This window comes from Fistularia commersonii, chromosome 19 (assembly GCF_037954325.1).
Source record: "Fistularia commersonii isolate RoL2024-O1a breed Wild chromosome 19, RoL_Fcom_v1.0, whole genome shotgun sequence".
NCBI classification, from domain to species: Eukaryota; Metazoa; Chordata; class Actinopteri; order Syngnathiformes; family Fistulariidae; genus Fistularia; species Fistularia commersonii.
Genome location: NC_141302.1, coordinates 12,505,856 through 12,526,853, shown reverse-complemented (window position 1 = coordinate 12,526,853; position 20,998 = coordinate 12,505,856). Strand labels below are relative to the sequence as shown.

The 20,998-nt window shown below is 47.5% G+C and overlaps 1 protein-coding gene across 1 annotated transcript in view; it reads left to right on the top strand.

Annotated features, from left to right (window-relative positions):
- Positions 1 to 4,309: 4,309 nt before the first annotated feature.
- The window catches only part of adam19a (ADAM metallopeptidase domain 19a), a 39,580-nt gene continuing 22,891 nt past the window's right edge, over positions 4,310 to 20,998 (top strand). Inside the window, exons 1-4 of the mRNA XM_086166343.1 lie at positions 4,310 to 4,441; positions 8,269 to 8,339; positions 17,913 to 17,989; positions 18,419 to 18,500. Coding sequence (XP_086022469.1) covers positions 4,336 to 4,441; positions 8,269 to 8,339; positions 17,913 to 17,989; positions 18,419 to 18,500 — 336 coding nt within the window. The 5' untranslated portion in view covers positions 4,310 to 4,335. The remainder of the gene's footprint in view (positions 4,442 to 8,268; positions 8,340 to 17,912; positions 17,990 to 18,418; positions 18,501 to 20,998) is intronic.

Genomic DNA, 20,998 nt, shown 5'->3' with positions numbered 1-20,998 from the left:
TACTTTGCTGTCCACGATGCATTTGGATATGTATTGACAATAAATAGGTAGTGTAAACACTATTATAAATAAGAACTGCCACCTCATTTTCCTCATGCAAAGCTTTCAGGTGAGTTTGTGTAGCTCCGCAGTTATCAACAGCTGTGAAGTATTAAAAGTGTAGAATTAAATACCTTTATCGACATGTAGGAAAGTTGTGTGTATTTGTCGGAGATGCCGCTAGCTACCAGCTACCACTTTTGGGCAACTTCTGGATCCAAGAACGCCAGTTTTCCGCCAAATTTTCCTTCCAGGCACAAACTATTCAGAGGCTGTTAGCTGCTCCATTGTTTTCTTCTGACAGATTGTTATAAAATGTGATTATTAAATCAATACTTTGTCGAGATCAATGTGCGTCTCTACTCCTGTTTACTTAAGTGTCGCTCTGCTTGTATATCAGGTCATTCAACAGGTACATAGCACAACAGCGCCCCCTGCTGGTCGGTGGTGGTCACTACAAATAAAATACTCTGGTTGCCTAGCAACAGAGGCAGAAGCTGGCGCACCATTGGACGGGAAGAGGTGTGCGACCTGATTGGTCGCCAACAGGTGACGATCTGATTGGACGAGAGGGGCGTCGAGTCACCGCCGCTACTTCAAAATAAAGGAAGTTCAACCAGGGGGTTCCTCCAGAAGTTGCAGCCAGAAGGTTCTACCATGGGGTTCTACCAGCTAAAAAAGTCCATAGAAACAAGTACTCGCGACTATATATACGTCCGTCTCTCCTCCAGGTGGGGTCAAAGGTCAGAGCCAAATGTGAGGAGCCTTATCCAGATCCTCATGGAACCGTGCAACCACCATGTTCCTGTGGGCAGAGCCAAGTCTCAGGCCCTAGTCTTGGTGTCCATGTTCTCTTGTGAATCTTCTCCAGATGCATCGGGCTCCGGGAACCCTGCAGTCCAGAACCAGGTCCAATCCCTGGACCAGAAACAGGAGCCGTCCAGTCGGGGGTGTTCTCGGAGAAGGGCGGTTTCCCCTTGGAGGAGCCTTCTCCAGGTTCTCCTTAAGTCTTCTGTGCATGAAAAGGTCAGACGTTCTCTGATGTTGAGATGGTGGAACATCTCACCATGTTCTCCCCCGGTTCTGAGGATTCTAGACATGTTCTCCTTCCTCGGTGGGACGGGGATCTTCTGTCAGGACTTGGACTGGATGATGACGTGTCAGTGGGTGGAGCCGGAGCTCCAGTGGCCCGTTCGCCTCAAAATCAGTGGGTTCTTTCCCTCCTGCCTGGGAACTTTTCATTCGCCAGGGTTTGTCTTAGACTTCAGAAGATGAGATCCCGGGTTCTCCGACCGCAGCGCACGGAACCTTCGATGTTCTTGCAGAACTTTGTCATTCAAGACCGCAGGGAACCTGACGAGTTTGCTCGTGTTCTCAGTTTCATCCAGTCTGACCTCTAGATCTTCATGATATCCTTTTAAATTTGAAGATTACAGTGATCTTGTAACATTGAACTAAAAAGTGTTAAAATAATCTTATTGGTTTTAATAAGTGACTGCATGCGCCAGTAAAAGGATGACAACACAAAGAGAGGACAGCATTTTTGGTTTGCTGCTGGTGGATAATTTAAGTCTTCAAGAAGGACTCAAATAGACAATGAGTATTTCGTACAAAATGTTTTGTTGCATGCATTTCATTTTTGTTGCAGTTGTTCATTGATTCAAAAAAAATGCAACATACATTTTATTTATACATAGCATAAAGGCAAAAAAGCAGGCCGTGTTAATTCATTTTAATTCATTTTCAAAAACGGTTGGCGGGTTCCTGGTGTTTTCTTTATTGTGGGGAAACCGGTCCAAATGGCTCTGAGTGGTAAAAGTTGCCGACCCCTTAGCATGTTGTTAGCACATTGTTAGCTCATTATTAGCTCAGTTTTAGCTTGCTGAGCAAAAGGACAAACAAACAACACATGAAGGTTCAAATCCGCGACTCCATCATAGAGGGTTTGTTGCACTAGCTAACATAGCTGCCGTTAGCATTAACATGTAGCTCTGTTAGCATCAGGTCGCTACAGCAAAGCTTGTTGTTTGGAAGAACACGGACTTGACACCTGAGGAGAAACAAGTGATTAAGAACATGAAGATCTAGTAGAACCACCTTCTCGACCCTCTCACCTTGGTGAGATGAATACATAGCTCTAGAACACAGATGAAGACGTTCTAGAGCTATGGTGTCTGGAAAAAGTGGAGAAAGTGCGCGTCCGAGGCGGGGGAACTCGGACGGATGTGATGAAAGATCTTCAAACACCTGGATCATCAAGTAGCTGTCAATCTCCTCTGCCACAAAGGAGACCCCACGTCTGACCATCACACGAAAACCCAGACGTTCTCGGCTTTGACATTCTGTTCAGAGGGGCTCTGATGAATCCAGCCGATCTATCCGATGGTCTCCTCACACACTTTTGGTTTGCTGTCAGCTCTGTTGTCATGGTGACCGTCTTTTCCATGATGAGAACCAGCAGAACCGAACTCAGATGAGCCGATCAACACATTGGAGGACCCCGATGTTCTCCTGCAGGGGTTCCCCCTGAGTGATCTCCACATGTTCTCCTGCCTGGGTTCTCCCACGGTTCATTGAAGACTCACTGAAAAATTGTCCATGGGTGTGAATAACAGGGCGAATGGTTGGATGATTGACAGCTGCCCCTCCAGATTAAGCCCCGCCTCCCGCCCCAGGGACAGCTGTGATTGGCTCCGCCCCCGCAGAGAATTACAGGTTTTTAATTTGAAACTTTTGTTTTGAAAAATGATCAACAACGATAATGATAATAATAATAACAATTATTATCAATAATTATAATAACAATTTTGTCGCCATTGGTCATTTGATCCTGACAATTTTTAAATCAATCGTCTAGAACCTCCAGCAGAACAAGGTCACAGCAGGATGGCGCTCATAGGAGAAGTTGTATTCAACTTTCCAGGAAAAAGTGTGTGTAATTTCCTGGAAGCCGAAGAAAAACGTCAGAGTCCGTAATTTAAGGACAATTTATAACGTTTCCCTCCTTCTTTCGCCGAAAAGAACACACATGTTCTCTTTCTCACTTTTAACAACTCAATATTTTTACTTTCGAAAGAGGGAAGTCCGGGCTTTTATTTTGACTCCTCCTCGTTCCCCTCCAGTGAAAACAGAAACGGAAATGAGCTAAATTTTTTTTTAATTTTGAAGCCGTTTCTTCCCGTTTTAGCTGGCTGTTTCCATTCATATATCCATTCACCCATTTTTTTATTCATACTTTTATTCATACTTTTTATTCATAAGTCATACTCATATTTCAGTCATTCCACTTCATTTGCTTATATTTTATGTACGTATTCCTTTATTCACACATATATGCTTATTTATTTACATCTATGGCTGTTTATTTCTTTTTACATTATGTAGCAATGTGTGTGTATGTTAATGTGTGTGAGCTTGTGTGCCTTTATCAGATGGTTTCAACAAAAATACTTTACATAGAAAATGCAAATGAAATGAAATGAAATCAAATCATTGCAGCAGGTTAATCGGAAAATATGGAAAAAATTGCCCTGAATTAGTAAGTGAATGTTGTCTGTCTGTATAAGTGGCCTGTCCAGTCCGCTGCAGAATATTGATGGATAAATGAAATGAAATGAAATGAAATTGAATTAAATTAAAGTGAATATAATCAAATTAAAGTGAATCAAATTAAATTAAAATAATAAAATTTTGTTTTAAATGATTTCCGGACTTCCGGGTTCTAAGGCTAAAACATCCATCCTTAAAACTTATGGAAAAATGCAAAAACCAAAGAATATACAGTGTGAATTTCTTGTGAACCACCAGGTTAAATATATGTTATATTCCCCTTGCAAGTTTTTTTTTTAAATTTATAATTATTAGTTGTTTTTTTTTTTTAATTTATCTATTTATTTATTTAATTATTTTCTTTTACTTTCTTTTTTGTCTAGCATTAAACATTTCTCAGACACCTTTAACACTGTTAACTTCTGATTACATACAGAACGAATGTCCGTATGTCCTTTGCCCCGGTTGTTTAATTGACATTCGATTCTACCTTGCCATGTTTATTTGTACATATGTATATTTGTTTATACTGTTTATGTTAAAAAAAAAAAAAGCTTACTCCATCCTGCATGAAGTTGTCTTTCCTCCGTGGGAGGCCCACGGAGAACCTCCGAACCCTGCTTCCTCTCCTCCCTGCCCGCCTTTTATTTTGGCGGTCTGGACCGGAAGTCCAGGACTCGTCGTTCCCCGCTAGCTTGACGCTCTTAGCGGAGCGGAGAGAGCAGCGGAGCCGAGCGCGTCCCCGGGATGTCCAGCGAACGCCGGCGGCCGCGGCTGGTCCCGCTGGGGGTTCTGCTGGTCCTGGTTCTGGGCGGCGGTGCGGGGAGAACCCTTGCGGAGCTCGGCGGGGCAGGTAGGCAAACTTGACCCGTCGACCAGTTGCGTGCGGGAGCGGCGCGCGGACGTCCACTCGGGAACGCGGGCGGGGCTCCGCGCGCGCGCGAACCCAACTCCGGTTCTTCCTCGCAGAAGAACCTCAACTTTTCCGAGTGCGGGGTTTGGAGTGTGTGTGCGGGAGGTCCCGACCGGGAAAGTAGTTCAACGGCGTGACCTGCGGGTCATCTGCGCGTGTCCGGGGTATGTTGTTGCGCACGCGCACGCGCACGGCGTCCAGATGTGCCCCCCCCCCCACCGGTGCTTCCGGGTCCAACTCTAACTTGACCCTTGAAGGTTCTGGGTTCGATTGCGTGAAACCACCCCTGATCTGAGGTCCCACGACTCCTGCGGGAAACCCCCGGTTCTGGCGTAGAGGAGGGGGGGGGGGGGTGTCGGTCTTTGTCCATAAAAGGCAGAGCAGAAAGCGAGGAGTGTGTGCGTGTGTGTGTGTGTGTGTGTGTGTGTGTGTGTGTGTGGGAGAAGAAGGGAGATGATCTGCAGCAGATGCAGGTCACAAGCGGTGGAGGTCCTGTCATGAGGTCTGGAGGCTCCAACACCAAAACACACGCCTCCTGGTCTGTGCAGTAACAGGCGTGTAACAGGCGTGTTGTAGCCATCAACTGATTGAGGACAGTTGTGTCCCACTGGTGGAACATGCAGGAACATCGAGAAGTTCCTCCCTCTGAAGTTCAGGAATTGAAAGTGCTTGAGATGTTTCTGCCAAGAACCGTCTCTGAGAACTCGGCCAACCAGGAGGAGCCGTGGGACCTTCTGTGTGAAGGTCCCAGTCCACCCCCGGTTCCTTCTGAGATGGTATGGTCCAGATCGCAGGTCCCAATGAGGCGGCAAACGAATAGCCCTGGTAGATATGAAAGTTGAAGACGTTCCTCCGCCCCTCATTCCTGGGTGGTGTAATGACCGTTCAGCAGATCATCCATGGATGGAGGAGGATGGAGAAGTGGACCATGAAGCCCCCCCCGGCACAATCCACCCCCACTGGTCCTGGACCTGCTGGCTGGAGATCTAGGCGGGATATGCCTGATGCTCCACACGTATCTGAAGGTCCAGAACTACGTGTGTTTTCTTTGGACGGGTTCTTCCTGGTTCTCCCCAGGAGAACACAGTTCATCCAGCCTCCCACCTCCGTGTTTGACCATTGAACTAGAATGTTTCCAGTCAAATGGACCTTCTGTCCCCGTATGAGGACCTTCTAAGGCTGATGACAACTGAGATTCTTCACTCCGGATGATCTGATGATCTCCATCCTCCACCCCACCCTCACTTTCCGTTCATCACTTCCTGCTCTTCATATCCTGTTCTTCTCACCCACATTTCACACATCCTGTGTGATGCTCTTTTGAATCTGCGGTTCTTCGGGCGGGGCAGCGCTCAGTGATAGGTTCTGACAGATAGAGCTCAGTCAAGAGTGCTGTGATTGGGCGAGAGCCTCGGGCCGCGTCCGACTGGACCTTCTCGAAGATCTCCATTAACCTCCGTGGTGGACACATGACCAGAGGTCTCGTTTCAAAACATACAGGAAGTCACCGGAGCGCCAAAGATGCGCCCTCCACCCACATGGTGTGTGTGTTGTCATCTGCTTCCCGTCACTTCCTGTTTCTTCTCACACTTCATGCGGGGGGGGGGGGGGGGGGGGGGGGCAGGGGTTCTTGGGGGGGTCACAGAACTCTGACTGCAGTCCACCATGATAGCTATCTAGAACGCCCTGTTTTCTCTGGGAGGCTGCCTGGGTGTGTGTCAATGTATGTGTGTCAGTGTGTCAGTTGGTGTGTGTGTGAAGTTAAATATCGCGTCCATAATATCTGTAGATTTCCTACAGATCTTTCAGGAGCCTGAGGTGTGTGTTCCTCTGAGGTCAGTGAACCCTGACCTTCAGAATGAGGTGGCGCTCGGTTTTTGATGTTTCGGTCTCCATGTAGACGAGAGAGGAAGCTCCTCACCTGAAGAACCTGGAGAACCCACTCTGACACACTCTGATGCACACGCATGTACACACAGAGATACTTACAGACACACACACACACAGAAAAATCTGATATGCATGCATACACATGCACACACACAGACATGCTGAAACGCATACATTTCCTGTCACACACACGCACATACACACACACACACACATACACTTTTTCACACACACCTGTCCCCCTGACACTCCCACTTAAAATACCTACATTCTGACACACTGTCTCATTCGTGGACACACACACACACACACACACCCCTCTCAGTGGGTTACTAAACAGGATGGACATCTTTATTTTGGCAGCGTGCATGTGTGCAGTGTGAAGCCAGTGATGTGGAGTTCCACCTGGATGAAGGAGAAGATGACCTCCTGTCGTGGGTGAGGAGGCTCCACCTCGTGGAGTTGCAGACATTTTTGGGGGAGGAAGGAGCGACGGCAGAACGCTGAGGGTTCCTCGGTGCTATGACCCCGAGGAGCGGCGGTTCCCCGAGGAACCGGAAACGTTCTCCTCGGCTTCAGACCCAGCGCTAGAACCGCTTAGAAATGTTTCCATGGAAACATGAGCTCCAGGTTCCAGCAGGACGATGTTTCTGGAAAATTCTGGATGAACTTTTCAGCAACATGGAAGCCGTGAGCAGCTGCGTCTGCCCCCCCCTAATCCCTCTTGGCAGAGAACGTTAGCGGGCGCTAACGTCCGCCACGGCGACGCCGTCATGGCCGCTGAGGCAACAGCCGGCGTTTCATTGGTTCTGGCAGGGAGCGCAGAGGAAGCAGATGTTCTGGATCTCAAGGGGAACATCCAGGAGCAGAACCAAACAGCCTGCTCCAGATGCTGGACTGGAGCTGAGAAGCAGGTGGTCCTGTAATCAGGGTGGAACCGTTCCACCACGCAGAACCCGAGAGGGTTCCACGCTCATGTTGGTCCTTTCACAATTGAAGTCATTTCCTGTGGAACGTTTGGTCGATGATGTCACTGCCGGTTCCTTATCGCCGTTTCCTGGTCGACCGGTATGGATAAGTATGATTGGTAAAAACCAATGGCTTCTCAAACATTCTCCAAAGCTAGATGTTTGGTTGGAGGAAGTTGTGAGGTCACAGATACTGAGGACTCTTGGCATTGGTATGGGGTCTTCAGCCAACATCTCCAGAACGTCCAGAGAACCTCCTGACCTGGATGTCTGATTGCACTTTGTCCAAATCGTCTCTGTCTGGAGTTTAAACCCCGACGTCAGAGGAACGTGGTCGAACTGGTGGAACCATGTTCCCCTGGGTTTCTTATCCATCCTTCAGTCTTCTATACAAGCCCCTTCAAGGCATCTTCTCAGGCCTCCCTGTCCCGAGAACAGTTCCTGTTCTGATACCAAGAACATCCTTGGTTCTGGTAGGTTTCGGAGAGTTTGCCTCTGATGGTTTCGTCAGAGAATCTGGTCCTTAAGGAGGCTGAGCTCCCCCTCCTGAGAGTTCTTTGAGTTCCATGTCTTGTCTGAGATGTTCTCCTTCACCGGTTGTTTTCCTGAATGAGCCTGTATGTGTCTGTGTGTATCAAAGTGTGACTGAGTGTTTGTGCTCTAATTGTGCTCCTCTTTCCAAACATCTGTTGTTCGGCGAGAAGGTAAGTTTGAAGGAACTTGTTGGTTCTGTGGTTTCTAATCCAACCGCGCGACATGTGATGTCATTCAAGGAGGACAAGGAACCAGAGGTGTGAGATCAAACTTTAGGGAACCTGGAAGTTGCTAATTTTCATTCCCCGCAGACCCTTCTAGAACCTCTCACTACCTCGATGAAATCCCACTAACTTTCCCCTCCTCTTCCTCCAGGGTCCCGGCCAGGAAGGACAGTGACGGCCAGGTGGACCTCTCAGAGCCGGACCAGGAGGGAGGCAACGCAGGTCAGACCCCCTTTTGACCTCCAGAACCTGGTTCTTCACTACGACCCTCATTATTTTGTTGAGCTCAGGTGACAAAACCTTCTGGTGGAACCAGAGCCCAGGAAGCCTTTAGAAGGTTTAGGACGGAGAGACAAGCTTTGAAAGCCCTGGTTCCTCTGTTCTGAAGGCTTGGTCTTTGAGGACATTCTGGAACCTCCTCTGGTCTCCACATGCTGCCAGTCAGGACCTGGAGGGCATAACCGATCCCCAATCAATCAATAAATCAAGCAGTCTTCTCTCAAACTTCCAGATCTTCTTCACCCCAGTCCGAGTCGGAGTCGCATTGAGTCGCTTTCTTTGCTGGTAGATGGGATTAAAAGTCCGTGTGTGTATGTGCAGTATTAGCATATGTCCTGCAGATAAAGGTGAGATGACATCTTCCAGGTGAGGTCGACTAGCAGGACGGCTATTTTTAACTTGCTGTGACACTTTCTGTCACGTGGCCTCCTGTTACCAACTCATGATGACTTTGACCAATGTTTTGCCATTCACTCATTTACTCACTCATTCATTCATTCATCGCATGGAGGATCCTATCCAAGTCTCATTATCAGATTCAAATATACAGAGGTCTTCACCTGTGTGTGTGTGTGTGTGTGCCAGATGGGGTTTAATGTTGTTTGAACATCCAGCTGATTATCAAGGACAGAAACTGGCTTCCATGGAAACCTGGGTTCACATCTAGGAAGCCGTGGGTTCCATTGTGGAATGAGGTGGAATTATAGCAGCAGAACATAGCTGGCGGTTCCATGTGCTCCAATTCTTTGTTCTCGTGGTTCTCTGTTTTCCTTCCTGCTAATAATCGATGGTTGTGTTTACTGGTCACCTAGTTGTCCTCTTCCTGCTCCTGTGACCATCTCTGTCTCTGTCCTTTGGGATGCTAAGCTACATGCTAACCCCACCCCGGGGTAGAGTGCCATCTTGGCCTGAGCCTCCAGGAGGCAGCCGTCTTTGTTTGCGATGCCTGGCTTGTTGGCTCCTCCAGAGAAGCTTGGAAAGATGGACAGATGTCCCCTGCCTAGCCCAGTGGGCACAATGGCGATGGAGAGGGTTGGGAGTGGGGGGGCTGCGGGGGAAGCCTCTGGCCCGACGGGGATTTAAATGTTGTCTCCGATCAAACAGGGTCTGTACTTTTTCCAGGACATTTTTCTAAGGAACTTGGAGGTTCCACATGTTCAAATTTACCCATAAATACAATCAATAATCATTAATAATTGATTGAGGAGAGTTAATTAATTCACAATAGATCACAAAGTTAATCTAACAGAAATGAAACTCCAGCAGGGAGGAGCTAGCTCTGTTATCGAGGAGGAGCTAGGTCTTGTTAGCATGGAGGAGCTTGGTACCCTGAGCAGGGAGGTGCTAGCTCTGTTAGCGGTACCGTTATCAGGGAGCTAGCTCCTCCCTGCTCTCTGTGCATGTATGTTAGTGTGTGTGTGTGTGTGTGTGTGTGTGTGTGTGTTTGTTTGTGTGTGTGTGTTTATGTGTGTGTTACCCTGCCATGTTGCTAGCTGTGTATGAGTGCAGTCAGCAGTATTGTTCACTCTGTATTCCTGCCAGACTTCTCACTGCGGAGTGAGTGTGAGTGTGTGTGTGTATGTGTGTGTAAGTAAGCGCGTGATTTCACTCCCCCCCCCCCCCCCCCCCCCCCCCCCACACATACACACACAATGCAGTGTGTGTGTATCCAGAGAGGGGGAAGTGTAGCGGGTCGTCCTCTGGCCGTCTGTCTTTCATTACACTCTGTTCCCCTGACCAGATGTTCTGTTGAGAACCAAAGCAGAGGCAATCCAGCTTCAGACCCGGACAAGAATCAGCTCTTTAATCAGAAATGGGTCATTCATTGGACCAAAAAAAGGTCTTCAACCAGAACCAGGTCCGAGACTGGACCTAAACTTAGCTGGTTTCGATCTTTATGAAGGTTCTGAATGTGGAGAACCTTCAACTGTTCCATAAACATCACTGTGGAGAGGAAAGGAAGGTGTGTGTGTGTGTGTGTGTGTATGTGTGTTGAAAGTTGGATTTAGTATCTGAAGCTCCGTCAGCTGGGTTCTCCACGCTGCCCCTGTTAACCCAGATGATTTCCACCAAGATTCCACGTCATGTTCCATGATCTCCTCCACCAGGAGTTCCTGCAGGAGATTCTGTTGCTGGGGGAGGGGGGGGGGGGGGTCGCAGGGAGAACCTTCCTCCACCTAGGTAGCGCAGCAGGAGGCAAATGCGAAAGACAACAGTTCTCCAGGGGAACGTCAGACCCCGGAGAAGCAGATGAAGAAGAGCTGTCTGCGATTTTGTCAAGAACAGTCATCTCCTCCTGACAGCCGCTAGTTGAGAACGTCTGGATCTCTGGTTCTGTGACGATGACGGTGGAGGTGTTTCTATCAGACAGACTCACTGATGATGACAAGCAAGAGTTTCCTTCAAAGTCTTGAAACTTCACTGCAGGGAACCCGCTCTCTCAGCAGAATGGACGGATGGTTCACCATCTCACGTCAGATGTTGTGTGAAGAGAACCGAGGAAGACTGTTAGATGAAGGTGGTACATCTTCATGATATCCCTTTCCATGATGAGATCCCTCTTGTTCCATGGAGGTTCCTCACCCTAAACAAAAAAAATCCACTTTCTTTCTGCTCTTGAGTCTGAGATTTTGGACATCTTCATCCTTGTCTGGGTGATGGGAACCCAGGCTACCTCATGAAGCTCAGAAACCAGAAAACCAGCCATGGCAGGATCGGAGGCCACGGTGACCAGCGTATGGAACCTCTGCCACTGCCTCCTGTTGAGTCTTTTCAGGAGAAGGCCTCTTTCACTGGTTTCGTGTTTGACCTGAAGGGTTGGTTCATTGGAGGTGATCATCGAGATCATCCATTGAAGCCGAGGAGACCCGCTGGTGTGTCATTACCCATCATGCACCTCACAGACGGTCATCCACAGCCAACCTGACATCAGAACATCCGAAGATCACCTTCACACCCCTGAGATGCAAACACTGTGTTTGGTCAGGTTCTGTGCGCGTGTTCCAGTCATGTTCTCCAGTGAGAGGTCTTTTTATGTCGAAAGAACCAGTTCTTGGTATTGTTCTTCTGCTTTGAGGTAACTTTGAACCTGCTAAGCTCTAATGTCTTCTCCTGCGGAGCGAAGCGGTGTGTGTGTTCTCACCATGTGGGCGTTAGTCATGTGACCATTTCCTGGACGATGGAAGTCCTCCAATGTGGATGGGTCTCCTCGAGAGTCAGGAGGACAAGGGCTGAGCGGGGGTGTGTGTGGAGGTGGTATGGTCCACTCTGACAGAGGAGGGTGGAGGTGGAGGTGAAGGTGGTATGGTCCACTCTGGCAGAGAAGGTGAAATGCTCCACTGCTGCATGGGGAGTGATGAAGCATGTGTGTGTGTGTGTGTGTGTGTGTGTGTGTGTGTGTGTGGGTTCAGTTAGCAAACATCTGCCTTCAATGCAGGGTAATTAGCCTCTTTAGCTGACAGTCTGCCTGTCAATCATCTGTCCCTCCTGACACACACCTACTGCCTGCCCGTCTGTCTGCATGTCCTAATGTTCTCATGTTCCTTCAATGTTATTTCCATCCCTTTAAATTCTGAAGAGATAGAAAAAAAAAAATCAAATGAAGCTCCAGACATTACTGTGAGTTGGGAGGATTTTATTTCGGTAGGTTGTCTTCACACTCAGAATCTCAGCTTGACTTCAGGGTCACTTACTGTGATCAGTGGCAGTACATCCTTAGGTTCTATACACACACACACACACACACACACACACACACACACACACACCCACACACAGGTATTATGTGGTAGAAGACTTATTAACTTATCAGCCAGAATTAAAGGATGAAAGGAAAGGTGTACAAGACCAGCGAAGCTGCATAGTCTAGAAACAGCGACAATGATGAAAAGACAGGAGGCAGAGCTGGAAGTCGCAGGGATGCAGATGTTGAGGTTCTCTTTGGGAGTGACCAGGATGGATAGGATCAGGAATGAGTCTATCAGAAGAACAGCTCATGTTAGATGTTTTGGAGAGAAGGTCAGAGAAGCCAGACTGAGATGGTTTGGTCTTATACAGAGGAGGGATAGAGAATATATTGATAGACGGATGCTGGAATTGGAGCTGCCAGGCAGGCAGGTCAGGTCGAGGAAGACCAAAGAGAAGATTTATGGACCTATTGAGAGAGGATATGAAGTTAGTTGGTGTGAGAGAGAAGAATATATAGAATAGGGTTAGATGGAGAAGGTTGATTCGCTGTGGCGAACCCTGAAGGGAGAAGCCGAAAGGAAAAAGAAGTAGAAGACGCATACACACACACACACACACACACACACACACACACACACACACACACACACACACACACACAGATATACTACACGCACAATGATACAGTCACAATCTTCTTCTTTTCCTTTCAGGTTTTCCCTTCAGGGAGCGCCATAGTGAATCAACCCCCTCCATCTTACCCTATTCTCTGCATCCCTTTTGCTCACAACAACTAACTTCTTGTCCCCTTTCACTACATCAGTAAATCTTCTATTTGCTCTTCCTCTAGGCCTCCTGACTGACCTCAGAATCCTTCTACCAATCCTTCCTGTGTACACGACCAAACCATCTCAGTCTGGCTTCTCTGACCTTCTCTCTAAAATATCTGATTTGTGCTGTCCCTCTGATGGACTCATTCCTGATTTTATCCACACTTGTCACTCCCAAAAAGAACCTCAACAACTTCATCTCTGTGACTTCCAGCTCTGCTTCTTGTCTTCTCTTCAATACCACTGCCTCCAAACCACACAGCATCGCTGGTCTCACAACTGTCTTGTACACCTTTCCTATTTATCACACATCACCCCAACACTTTTCTCCAACGTGCTTGAACCCATTTCCCCACCTCTTTTCCACACTCCCCATTGCTCTGGACTGTTGACCCTAAGTTCTTCAAATCCTCCACCTTCTTTATCTCCATTCCCCGTAGCTTCACTGCTCCATTTCGGTCCCTCTCATTCACACATAAATATTCTGCATCATACCTCTTTTTCAGTGCATACCTCCATGGCTCAAGATTTTCCTCCACCTGCTTCCTGCTCTCGCTACAGATTACAATGTTATCTGCAAACATAATCCATGGAGATTCCTTTCTAACCTCTGCAATCAAGAAGTGGCAAAGCTGATCCTCGATGTAGTCCCACCTCTACCTTGAACTTCTGTGCCACACCTACAGCACACCTCACCACTGTCGCACAGCCAGCATACAACTCCGGCACCAGTCTAACATACTTCTGCGTCACTCCAGACTTGCACATATGGTGCTATAGTTCGTTCTTTGCGCTAGCTGTCATATGCTTTTTCTAGACCTACAAAGGCACAGTGCAGCTCCCACTTACCTTCTCTGTACTTCTCTACTTGCATTCTTAAGGCAAATTCTGCATCTGTAGTACTGTTTCGCGGCATGAAGCCGTACTGCTCTTAACAAGTGCTGACTCTTCATTGCAGCCTACTTTCAACTACTCTTTCTCATAACTTAATTGTATGACTCATCAACTTTATTCCTCTATAGTTTCTGCAATTCTGCACATTTCCCTTATTCCTAGAAATGGGCACCATCATACTTCTTCTCCATTCCTCAGGCATCTTCTCACTCTCTAAGATCCCGTTGAATAATCAAACCAGAAACTCTACTGGTGCCTCTACTGATGCCTCTCAAAGACACTTCCATATCTCCACAGGTCCTTCCCATCTCTGTCCCCTGTTTTACCACCTTGTATAAATCATTCTCTCCCACCTTACTGTCCAATCTAGCATACAAGTCATATGCCCTGTGTTTGTCCTCTGCCACCTCTACCTTGGGCTGCATCTCATTGTACTCCTGTCTGCTCTATTCAGTCCCCTCACTTCTTTGCTAGCCTTTTTTTTTGTGTATATACTCCTGCACTTCCACATTCCACCACCAAGTCTCCTCCTCTACTTACTTTTGACACACCAAATATGCTCCTACCAGTCTTCGTGAGTTGTCCAGTCATCTTGGAGCTCTTGCTGACCACCCAGAGCCTTTTTCAACTCTTCCCTGAAAACCATACAACACTCCTTTTTCGGCCTCAACCGCTTCATCCTCTGCCTTTGTCTTCTTCATCTTGCTCATCAGATTTATCATACGAGCCACCATCCTATGCTGTCTGGATACACGCTCACCTACCACTATTTGGCAGTTACTGATGTCCTTCAGATGACATCATCTATACAAGACTTAGTTTACCTGCTCCTACCTCTGCTCTGATAAATGACCTCATATTCCTACCTCTTCTGTACAAAAAAGTATTCAATACAGCTGTTTCCATCCTTTTTGCATAGTCTACCACCATCTTTCCCTCTGTGTTCCTAGCTTGGATACCAAATCTGCCCGTCCCTTCTTCGTCAACTGCAACCAACACTGAAGTCTGCACATATTACCACTCTCTCACCACTGGATATATTCTGCATCACTTCATCTAACTCATTCCAGAACTTCTCCTTCCCCTCTAACGCACAGTCCACCTGTGGGGCATAGCCACTCACAACTTTGAGCACCACACCTTCAATGTCTAGCTTCAGATTCAAACTCCTCCTTCAAGATCGATCCTACTCCATTTCTCTCCCTGTCAGTATCATGATAGTACAACTTAAAGCCTGCTCCTAAGCTTCTAACCCTGCTACCCTCCTGGTTGCCTGGAAGACATAGTATATCCACCTTCCTTCTCTGCATCAGCCAACTGTTCAGCTTTTCCTGTCCCAACTTTCAAAGTCCCTACAGACCCAGACTCTTGCCTTTCCTCTTCTCTATCTGCTTCCAAACTATCGATCTATCTTCTTATCTTCTTCTTCTTCATCCCACAGTAGCCCAATGTCCACTAGAACCCTGTAGGTTATCAGCACCAATTGCAGTGGTTATCAACCCAGGCCTCACCTGATCCAGTATGGAAGTCATAGGCTTGATTCGCATAGTTGTTTTTCTGACATAGGTTCAACCCTCTGCATTTATCCTGGCTTTGGTCCGGCTCGGAAAGACACTGGCCTGTGCCCCCCTGAGGTTGCATTACAATGATACACTCAGAATAATACACAAAATATACACATACACAAATTAACACAAATGCAGTGGAAATCACAATAATTTCATCTCCGAACCTCAATGCTGCTTTTCGTCGTTCTCTCGGGCTGGGGGGAGGGGGAGAAGAGGGTTAGGGCTCCTTTCGCTGACCTAAATGTGGCTCTCATTAAGATGGCCGACACAGGAGGAGGAGGAGCTGCCAAGGAAAGACACCCCGCGCCCCCCAGTTCCTCCAGGAGAACTTAAGGAAGCAGGGATTAATAAATAAAGATCTTTTTCCCAAACTCCTCCACCTGGACCCGCCATCTTTAGAGGCGACCCACTTCCTGCTCCATCAGGAGACCCTGCAACATGCTCTCAAATACACACCGTTCAGTCTCTAAGTACCAATAATTGTCACAGATGTTAAACACTTATCAATAATTGATTGTCATCTGCTCGGTTTGCCGCACTCAGGGTTGGTTCAAGTGGACACATGCTGGTCTCCACGCTGGGTTCTTCCTTTGTTTTCAGTAGTCTGTTCCAGATCTTCGGTCGTAGTCTGTTCTGTAATTTATTGATAATATTGATTGATTGTCAGTCGTTTCATCTTCATCTGATTGTCATTGTTGGTCTGATTGGAGATCCAATATGGCCACTGCGACTTCACGCCAGGAGCGATCAGTCCCGCTAGCGATCCAGAAGCTAGCGGGTTTTTGAAAGAAAGGTCAAAAAATACAGAGGGCCAATCAGAGCTTGGGGGTGGAGTCACAAGACCTCCAGCCATACGACCAATCCGAAGTCCCTTCCTCATTTCCACAGAAACGCCCCGAAACCTTCATTGGTTTTCACTCAATTTACAATAATCATTGACTGGATCTCCTTCCCCCTCTACTCCACCTCCATGTCCTTCACCATCTTCAACCTCCACTCCACCTTCTTTTCCACCTCCTCCTCATCCACCTTCTAAGCCATCTTCTACTTCACCTTCACCTCCTCAATCATTCACTGAATCTTTGATACATCTCCACTGTGCCTCCCCCCTTTACCTCCAACCACCCCTGAACTTTCTACTTCACCTCAAACTCCTTTCTCCTCCTCCATATCCACTTTCTTCATCTCTTCAGTCTACACCACCTCCTCTTCACTTCACTGCATGGTCCACCCTTCTCTTCTCCTCCATCCCCCCCTCCATTCCTCGCTCCCAACTTTGGTCAGCTCCATCCTCCTTCGTCCTCTCACACCACCCTTCGTCTCCCACCTCCTCTTCCTCCTCCTCCACGTCTCCATCTCTTTTGTCCTCCTCTTTCCCAATTTTAATCTTCCTCGTCTCTGACACCTGCCCACCATCCTCTCTCATTTCCTCCACCTCCTCTCTCCCAGCTTTAATAATAAGATAAGATAAACTTTATTGATTCCCATAGGGGAAATTCTTTTGTCACAGCAGTGTCATAGTTATAAGTCTCAATAAATATGAATATAAATATAAACAGACAGACAATTAGAAGGCAATTAGAAAAAGAAAAAGACATCCATAAATAAATAGACAGCAGAGAGAACAACAATAACAGCAATCACCTCTGTCCTCAAGTACTCCATCCTCTGAAACCTGCTCATCACCACCGTCGCCACCCTCCTCTTCTTTATTCTCCTCCTCTTGTCATCTTTCTCCTGAAACCTCCTCCTCCTTCCTCACGCCTTTCCCCTCCGCTTTAACATTTACATCCATCCTCCCCTTCTTCTCCTCCTCCTTCTCCTCCTCCACCGCTTGTCTTCACCTCCTTTGTCCTCCTTTCTCCTCGCTTCCAGCTTTGATCGCCCCTTCGTCCTAAAGTTCTCCATCCTTTGAACCCCCCCTCCTCCCGCTCCCCCCTCCCGTTCCTCTTCCTGATGGACGGGCAGATGATTCCATGGCCTATTTAGGAGGAGATGAGGAGGGGGAGCAGGAAGTGAAGCTGCAGAACACGGACGTTTTAAGGGAACGTCAGGAGGAAGAGGCGTGATGAAACCAGAGGAGGGGGTTGGAGGAGGAGGTGCGAGGTGGACGGGGAGCAGGAGGAGGTTCCAGGTTCTTTCCAGCAGAAGTGATGAAACTGGAGGAAATGTGGCGTCTTCTCCTGGAGGCACCAGAGACCTTCAGGTGGAGGTTGAGGTTCAGAGGGCACCTCCACCTCTCACCCTCCCACGCCTGCTCATGTGACATCTCTGTATGATGTGTGAATGAGAGGGTGAATGGTTGTGTCTCTCTATGCAGCCCTGTGATTGGTCCAGGGTGAACCCCACCTCTCATCCAATCACAGTAGAGATAGACTCCGCCCCCCCCCTCACCCGCCTGACCCTGATTGCAGAATAAGCATTATTTATAATGAATGAGTGAATTTGATTGCCCGGGCTGTCACCTCCCTGAGAAGGTCCTTCAAGTTCACAAGCAGCCTGTTATTTATTTTTAAAAGGTGTGTTTCCTCCCTCAGGAGCGGTTTCCTGTTGAGGGGGAAGTCTCCGTCTCCTCTGTAGAACTTCAGCTGGTCCTTCAGCTTCAACAAAACCGGTGAGTTCTCTGGCCTGCCAAGACCACAGAATCCTTTAAAACTCACACATCTCCAAGTATAACCGTAGAGAACTTTCATGACTCCCCTAACTCCATCACGTCGTCTGCAAACATGCACACTCTTCTCCTGCCATGGACAGTTGGTACAGTCGCCTGGAAAAACTGAATCCCATCTTTGCCAGCTGTAACCTTCTCAGCTGGTTCCTTAGAAGTTAAATCCCATCGTGAATGAACAGATGTTCTTCAGGAATCCCGATGTTTCCTCACAGATTTGATAATGACAAGGGGTTCACGAATTCAAAACAAATGGTCATATGACTGTCGGCCCGTTTAATAGCAAACACAAGGTTCTTCTGTGTGAAGAACCTTCAGCTGATGATTGCGTTAATCCATCATCTAACCTTCTCCTCTTCCTTCTCTCCTTTTTAGCGAGCTCTTTGGTCCAACATTCACAGAGACGTACTACAACGAGGATGGAGAACCGGTGACCCTAAACCGCCACAACTACACCGTGAGTTCCACTAACTCCTCCATCTGCGTGAGCTAAAGCAAAGCTGAAGCTAAAGCTAAGGGTAAAGCTAAAGCCGAAGCCGAAGCCGAAGCTAAATGTCAATGAATCAGCTAAAAAGAACAATGAGTAGGATGCTACAAGCTAAGACCATAGGATGAGGAGCAATGATCGAGAACCTTGATGGTTTGACACCGTTCTAAAGTAAAATTCTGGGAAAAAAACTACTTTGAAACAACAACAACAACAACAACAACAACAACAACAACAACAACAACAATAATAATAATATTAACCATCATGAAAAATCAGCTGAAACTCTCCAAGGCCTTTAGGCTGGACAGGAAATGCTCCTTGGTTCCTTTAACTCCAGAGGACACGGTGAGCGCTGAGGTGCAGGAACCAGCAGGACGATGTTCCGTTCCTTTCTACTGAATGAATAATTCAAGCAGACCCTCAGGACATTCTTCTTTTAGCTCCGCTCGTACTGCTGAGGCACCTGCCGCTGGGGATCCACGTCGAGACTGCGGATCTTCTGGATCTGTTTTCAAGGCTCCTGATCCATTTCTTCCCTGACGGTGGATCTCAATCCTGACCCCTGATGTCAGACACTGCCGCAAGAACGTGTTCCTCGGCTTAGTGGGTCGAAGCTGACACTCCAAGAACCTGGGGGATTAACTGCATGTTAGGAGAGGGTTCCTCTTATGGGGATTCACAACATAGAAGACTGGACTCTTGAGTGAAGGTCTTGATGCTGCTTAAGGTTCTTTAATTACCTTATCTGAGATAGAGCTATGCTTATGCTATATGCTAATTGCCTGCTAGCATTCTAAACAAAGCAATACTTATGCTGCATGCTAATTACCTGTTAACATTTGAAACAGAGCCATGCTTATGCTACATGCTAACTATCTGCTAGCATCTTAAACAGAATGATGCTTTTGCTACGTGATGATTATCTGCTAGCTCTCTAAACAGCGCAATCTCACGCTACATGCTAACTGTCTGCTAGCATCCAAGTGGAGCCCAGGGGATCCTAATGGCTCAAGAGACAATGAAGAACCTCCCTGAAGAACCCAGACTCCGTCCTACTTAGAGTTCAAGCCCTCTTCTGGAAAAGGCTGTGCGGAGTTGGAGTTGAATCCATGGACATTTTATCACTGGCTTCGTGACTCAGTCCAATTTAACAAAGGTTCAGTCAAGGCTCTGTTGCTGTTCTCCCAGTTCTCAGGTTCTAATGGATGGAACCTGATCTTGGCTGGAAAGCAGGTCATGTGAGGACTTTAAGACCGTAAACATGGGAACTGTGGATTTAAGCTCCCGGTTCTTGTCTGACATATTCCACCTTGAAATTTGGAACTTCACTCTACAGTTTGCTACGGGGACTAAAAGAGGAATGTCTGTAGAAACGCTGTCCAGATACAAGGACCTGTTCCTTGCTTGTGAGAGGATCTTATCATGAACATCCACAGTTTGTGAAACACCCGCATCTGGGATGGTTCAGGAACGTATTCCGCTGGAACCTCCACCTGAACCGCTGTGAACATTGTCACATCAACAAACACAAAGGAACCACAGGACCCTGTAGACCCCATGTTTGGAGTTTGTTTTTACATATGTTCTTTTTTTAGCAGGTTCCTGTTGACAGTTCCCCGGTGTCACTGTTAGAACCGCAAGTAGGTTCCAGTTCTGATCTGGGTTCCCCTCAGGAGGTTGCATCTGTGGATCCTCCCAACGGTGGAACAAACAGTGTGTTGGACTCACTGGTGTCACATGACACCTGGTTCTCAAACTCAGATATAAACCTGGTCCCAGGAGAACGTCATCTCTGATCTTCAGGTTCCACACAGCCGCCTGGAAACAGAACAGAAACCAAGATAGAACCCAGTTCTTTTTTCACTTTCTTCAGGACGAGACAATCAGAAGATCTTCGTTTTCCCGCTCCTTGTCTGGGTTCTTGGCACCGCAGATGAAAGCCTCGGGTTCTGCTGATGGGCGTGGAACCAGCGCTCATCAGCCGACAAAGGAAAGTTAATGAGTTCCTCTTAAGAACCATCCGAGTCAGCACTTTCTTCAAAGCCACCGCTATAAGACGAGGAACGTGGCAGCGTGTCCTCAGCAAGTTGGTTCTTGACACTCAGGTTTGGAGAACGGATAAGACCCGACCGCTTTTTCTGAGACGGAGAATGTAGAGAGCCAAAAGCTGAATTCTTCGCGGGAGGGTTCCAGAGCAGAACCTAGTAGCCTCGGGGATAGAACATTCAAGAACATTTGGACTGTGAATTGTTATCTGGACTGGAACCTGAATGTTTTCCCTTTGTGGCTTGGAGAATGTCTCAGAAATCATCTCAGAGAATATCCTCACTTCTGAGGAACTCATCAGGTCACTGTCCTTGTGCAGGTGCATCTCCTCCTAAACCCAGAAGAAGAATCTTGACCTTCTTGAACGAGTTAAGATAAACTTTATTGATCCCCATTGGGGAAATTCCTTTGTCAGTGAG